General features: G+C 32.1%; 1 protein-coding gene across 1 annotated transcript in view; it reads left to right on the forward strand.

Annotated features, from left to right (window-relative positions):
* Positions 1-395: 395 nt before the first annotated feature.
* LOC117102992 overlaps positions 396-5,193 on the forward strand; it is a 21,124-nt gene continuing 16,326 nt past the window's right edge. Inside the window, exons 1-2 of the mRNA XM_033243455.1 lie at positions 396-563; positions 683-1,325. Of these exons, the coding sequence (XP_033099346.1) occupies positions 396-563; positions 683-1,325 (811 nt within the window). The remainder of the gene's footprint in view (positions 564-682; positions 1,326-5,193) is intronic.

Here is a 5,193-nt window from a genome sequence, read left to right on the forward strand (position 1 = left end):
AACTATCCATGGCTCACAGAATCGGGTGCCTGACATCCCCCAGCAACCAAAAATTTACGTCGATCAACTCAAATTTAAAAGGGTAGGTCCCAACGGGCAACCTAAATTCTTAGATAATTAAGCCTGTGTTTTGCAGCGACTATGAAATTTAGACTCTACTACACAAGAATTAGTCACGTTGGCAACAATAAAAGGATTCAGCCTGGTATACCATTGTCCACGGACGTATATTATACCAGCTCCTGATAAAAATATCGAAAAACAAAGATTAATAACGGTTTTGCACACACGAATGTATATTTGGAAGATTCTTTTGTACTAAAGTAAAATACAGTAACCAAAGTACTAATTTTTTCTTAAACTACAGTCTGATTTTGGAAAAAAAAAAAACAAGGATGTCAACGCCTTTGAATGCCCCGCCAAATGATCATGTGAACACCGACGCGCCAAACAAGACCGATACGATCAAGGTAAAACCGGTTTTCATGACAGTGGATGAGGCGAATACAAAGGGAGATCCATATATTGAGCCACAGGAAATCTACAAAGCGTTAACAAAGCTGGTCAGGTATATGATAAAAACCCGGATCTATCCGGCTACGATTCCAACGTAACACGGATTACGGTCAAAGATCTGCCACTATCCGTTTCGGATGAAGAAATCATAATTGCTTTTTCAAAGTTTACTTGTAAAGTAACCGGTAATATTCAACATATGAAGCTTAGAGTTGACGGACAGTTAACAAGCTGTTTGAACGGAGACCGAGTGCTATACTCAGATAACATCAACATACCGTTGCCTAGGTTCATGAGTATAAATAACTTCAAAGCCAGAATTTTTCATGACGGTCAGGTAGATGATCGCTTGAAATGCTCGAAATGTCTACAAAGCGGACACAACGCCAAAACATGCAATAATAAACTGATATGTCATGCATGTGACCTAGAAGGTCATAGAAAAGATCAGTGTAGCACTGAGAAACTGCTTCACGATAATTCAGGCGAGATACTAATACAAGAAATGTGGGAGCGAGTAATAGAAAAAAGGGATGCAGACACAAATAGTAACGGCTCCGATTCCAGCGATGAGGAAACCGAAGAGGAAGACGATGAGGGTTATGATAAGAAAGAAAATCAAACAAAAGAGAGAAATGAAAAGAAACAAGGGAAAATAACACAGTTCATGAAGCAGACACCTACGGACACTACTAAATCCAAGGAACAAGAAAGAATGAACTCAAAAGATATGGAGGACTTGAAAGAAGATGCGAATGAAATATCCCCTGGAATGCCTGGATCAAAGAGAAGAAGAAAGTCAAGTAAAAGTAAGAAAACAAAGAAAAATAAATGAATTGATACGCACACAAACAATGTGCATACAGCCTATGTCTACAATGTTAGTTAATAATGCTTAATATCAAATCATTACCTAGGCATTATCATATTTATTAATGTACAACAATAATCATCATAGCTTACTAGTATATCTATAGAAATATTATGTTTATCGATTTTATTGACCGAATGACGACTGCTATGACAATGATTACGATTATTGTTATCATTATTGTTATTATTGTTGCTATTATTGTTATTGTTACTGCTATTGTTATTATTGTGGTTGTTATGTTATTATTATTAGTATTAATGACGACGGTAGTGGCGACGGTGGTGATCGTAATGAGGATAGTAATAATAATTATTAGTTATTATTTATTATTATTATTTCTTAATACCAGAGGAGTTTCTTAATAGTAATGATATAATATCTTGTGACATTAGACCAGCAATTCTAACAGACCACCAAGCGGTATCACTAAAAATTTCATTGCGTAAAGAAAAACGGGGACCAGGCTTATGGAAGTTTAACTGCGAACATGTCTCTGATCAAGAATATGTTAACAAAGTTAAAAAAAATAATCGAAAAATCTAAAAGCGACATCAGCTTAGATCCTATATGTAAATGGGAGTTAACTAAAATTAAAATAAAAGAATTTTCGATGTCCTATGGAAAAAAGAAAAATTCTCAATGAAAAACTTATATCTCAGCATAGTGAAAACATTGAAAAAGAAATTGAAATAAAAACGAAAGACCTTGAAAAATACTATCATAAACAGGCAACAGGAGCTCAAATACGAGCAAAAATTAAATGGATAGACCAAGGGGAGAAAAACACTAGATATTTTCTTGGACTAGAAAAATCGAGAGGTAAAAACAAACAAATAACTAAAATAAAAAAAACTCTAACGGTGTTGAGTTAAATAAACCGTTTGACATCCTTGCAGAAGAAGTAAAATTCCTTTCAAATATTTATAAAATAGAGGAGCCTACAAGACATCAAATTGATGAATATCTCAATCCAAATGACACTACCAAGCTTAGTGAAGACGAAAAACAAATATGCGAAGGAGATATCACATTAGAAGAATGTTGTAAGGCGCTAAATTGTATGAAAAAAAGAAAATCACCCGGAAGCGATTTTACTGTTTTTTCTGGAATGAGATAAGTAACTTATTATGTGAAGCAATAAATTATGCCCATGCCAATCATAACATGATGTCGCTTTCACAGAGACTGGGAGTTATTAATTTAATCTTTAAAAAAGGTGATAAATATGACTTGAATAACTACAGACCTATAACACTATTAAATCTAGATTACAAGATAACGGCCATCTGCCTAGCTAACAGAGTACAAGAAGTAATTAAATCAATAGTAGATACAGACCAAAAAGGATATATTAAAGGGCGCTTCGGAGGAGAAAATATTCGATTAATCGAAGACCTAATGGAATATACATGCTCTACCAAAGCTGAAGGTGCACTGATTTCATTAGATTTCCAGAAAGCTTTTGACAGCGTAAGTAGGAGGTTCATGATTTCAGTTTAAAAAAAATACGATTTCGGCGATTCTTTTGTTAGCTGGATACAAACATTATATGCAAATACTGAACGCTGTGTAATTAATAACGGTTGGATGTCCGAAAAATCTATTATGCAACGGGGAATTAGACAAGGATGTCCTCTGTCTGCATCATTATAGCAGAAATTATGGCTACTAAAATCCGTAAAAATAACAATATTAAAGGAATTAAACTCCCAAAAATAAATAAAGATAACGAACATGAAGTAAAAATAGCCCACTTAGCAGACGATACAGTATTGTTCGTCAGTACAGTATTGTTCGTCAGTACATTTAAGAGCATTGATCGAAGTCTGCAAACAGTAGATGAATTTTGTAATATAGCAAAATTGAAATTAAATAAACAAAAAACAAATGCAATGTGGCTCGGAACATGGATAAATAAGAAAGAGCAACCAGGAAATATTCAATGGAGAGATTCTTTCAAAATACTAGGAGTATACATTGGGTATAACAAAAGTCTTTGCACTCAAACAAATTGGGATGAAAGAGTAATACAGCTCGAAAATGAGCTTGAACAATGGAAAAAGAGAAATTTGACCATGAGCGGTAAAATTTGTATTTTAAATACATTAGCATTATCGAAATTGACCTACTTAGCAAGTATAATTGAAACTCCACAACACATAATAAAAAAAGTAAAGAAAACCATATTTGATTTTATCTGGGAAGGTAGTGAAAAGATAAAAAGGAGTATATTATATGAGGAGATTAAGAACGGAGGGATGAAAATGCCATGCCTAGAAGCAAGGATTATGTCATTACATATTACTTGGTTTAAAAAATTATTGAATAAAAACACAAGAAAGATGGAAGCAAATACCGCTTTACTATCTAGAACAATTGGGATCTAAAGACATTTTCACAAAAGTAACTAATATAAATGACTTATATAATACAATTAATACAAAAGTGCCAACATTTTACCGAAATATCTTAAGGTCACTATGCATGTTAAATAAATCTAGTTCACAAAATTGTGATACTTATGAAGATATATGTGATCAAGTAATATGGATGAATAAAAATGTGGTATTAAATAAAAAGTCTTTATTCTTCAAATCCTGGGTTATATCAGGTTTTGTCGAAATAAGTGATATTGTTAAGGGTAATAGATTTTTAAAAGCTGATGAAATCGTTGAAAAATTACAATCAAGGCATAATTGGATATCTGACTGGAAAAGAGTGCAATCAGCTATACCACATGCATGGAAGTTATTAATTGAGATCTCCAACAAGACTGAAACCTGTGGCAAAAATAATATTGAATGTTCATATTTAATGAATACAAAAAATATTTATAAGTGCATTGTAAAATGTTTCTCGGAAAAACCTCGTAAAATCCAATCTAAATGGGAACGCCTCCTAAATATTCCAGATATTCATTGGGAAATGAAAAGGTAAAAAACATTGTTGAGAAAAAGCTTGCAAATTTTAATTACAAATTAATGCATTGTACAATAACCACACGTTCACGTCTTTTTAAATGGAAACTCTCCGACAATGACTGCTGCTTATTTTGTAATCCGAATATTAAAGAAGATGATTATCATCTCTTTTGGGGTTGTGTAAATGCAAAATATGTCTGGAATGAAATAGACAGAATGATTAAACCAGAGTTTGGATATACTGCAACTTTTAATGATATTGTGCTAGGTACTGATAACAATTATGTTAACCATATTTACACAGTTTCTTGTTTTTGCCTATACGAAGCTGCCGTTATCAAAGCAGCAGTGGATAAAATTTAATAATTAAAAGCACTGCTCGATTCTGAATTGTATGTGAGAATGAAACTATTTAGAAAATTGTTAATTATCAAAAAATAACAATGTCCGACGTACCATATTACCATAAAAATGATGTCATTATTAATTAAGACAAGTAGCTATACCGTACGTAAAAAATCATCTTTATACATTTAGCAAATTTATATATCTATTTACGCAATAAATGTTCAGAAACATGTACTCTTCTTTCATAGGTAACAGCAATTCTTAGAATACTTGTATTGTGTTGATGAATGTAAATGTATATACATAATGAATGAATAAAAAAAATGTGTAAAAAAGAATTTAAAAAAAAAATATACTGGAAATACGAATAATGTATCGAATGGGCAACAATGATTTGCCTAGTGGAGTTTACTCCATAAGAAAAACAATATTAATAGATGAAACCTTGTATGAGATAATATTGTACTCAAATTGTAGAAGTTGTTGCATATACGCACTATTTAAAACCATTTAAAAATAAATTTTAAAAAAATT

Source organism: Anneissia japonica, unplaced genomic scaffold, assembly GCF_011630105.1.
Source record: "Anneissia japonica isolate Jap-2015-1 unplaced genomic scaffold, ASM1163010v1 scaffold287582_len102718_cov217, whole genome shotgun sequence".
In the NCBI taxonomy this organism is placed as follows: domain Eukaryota; kingdom Metazoa; phylum Echinodermata; class Crinoidea; order Comatulida; family Comatulidae; genus Anneissia; species Anneissia japonica.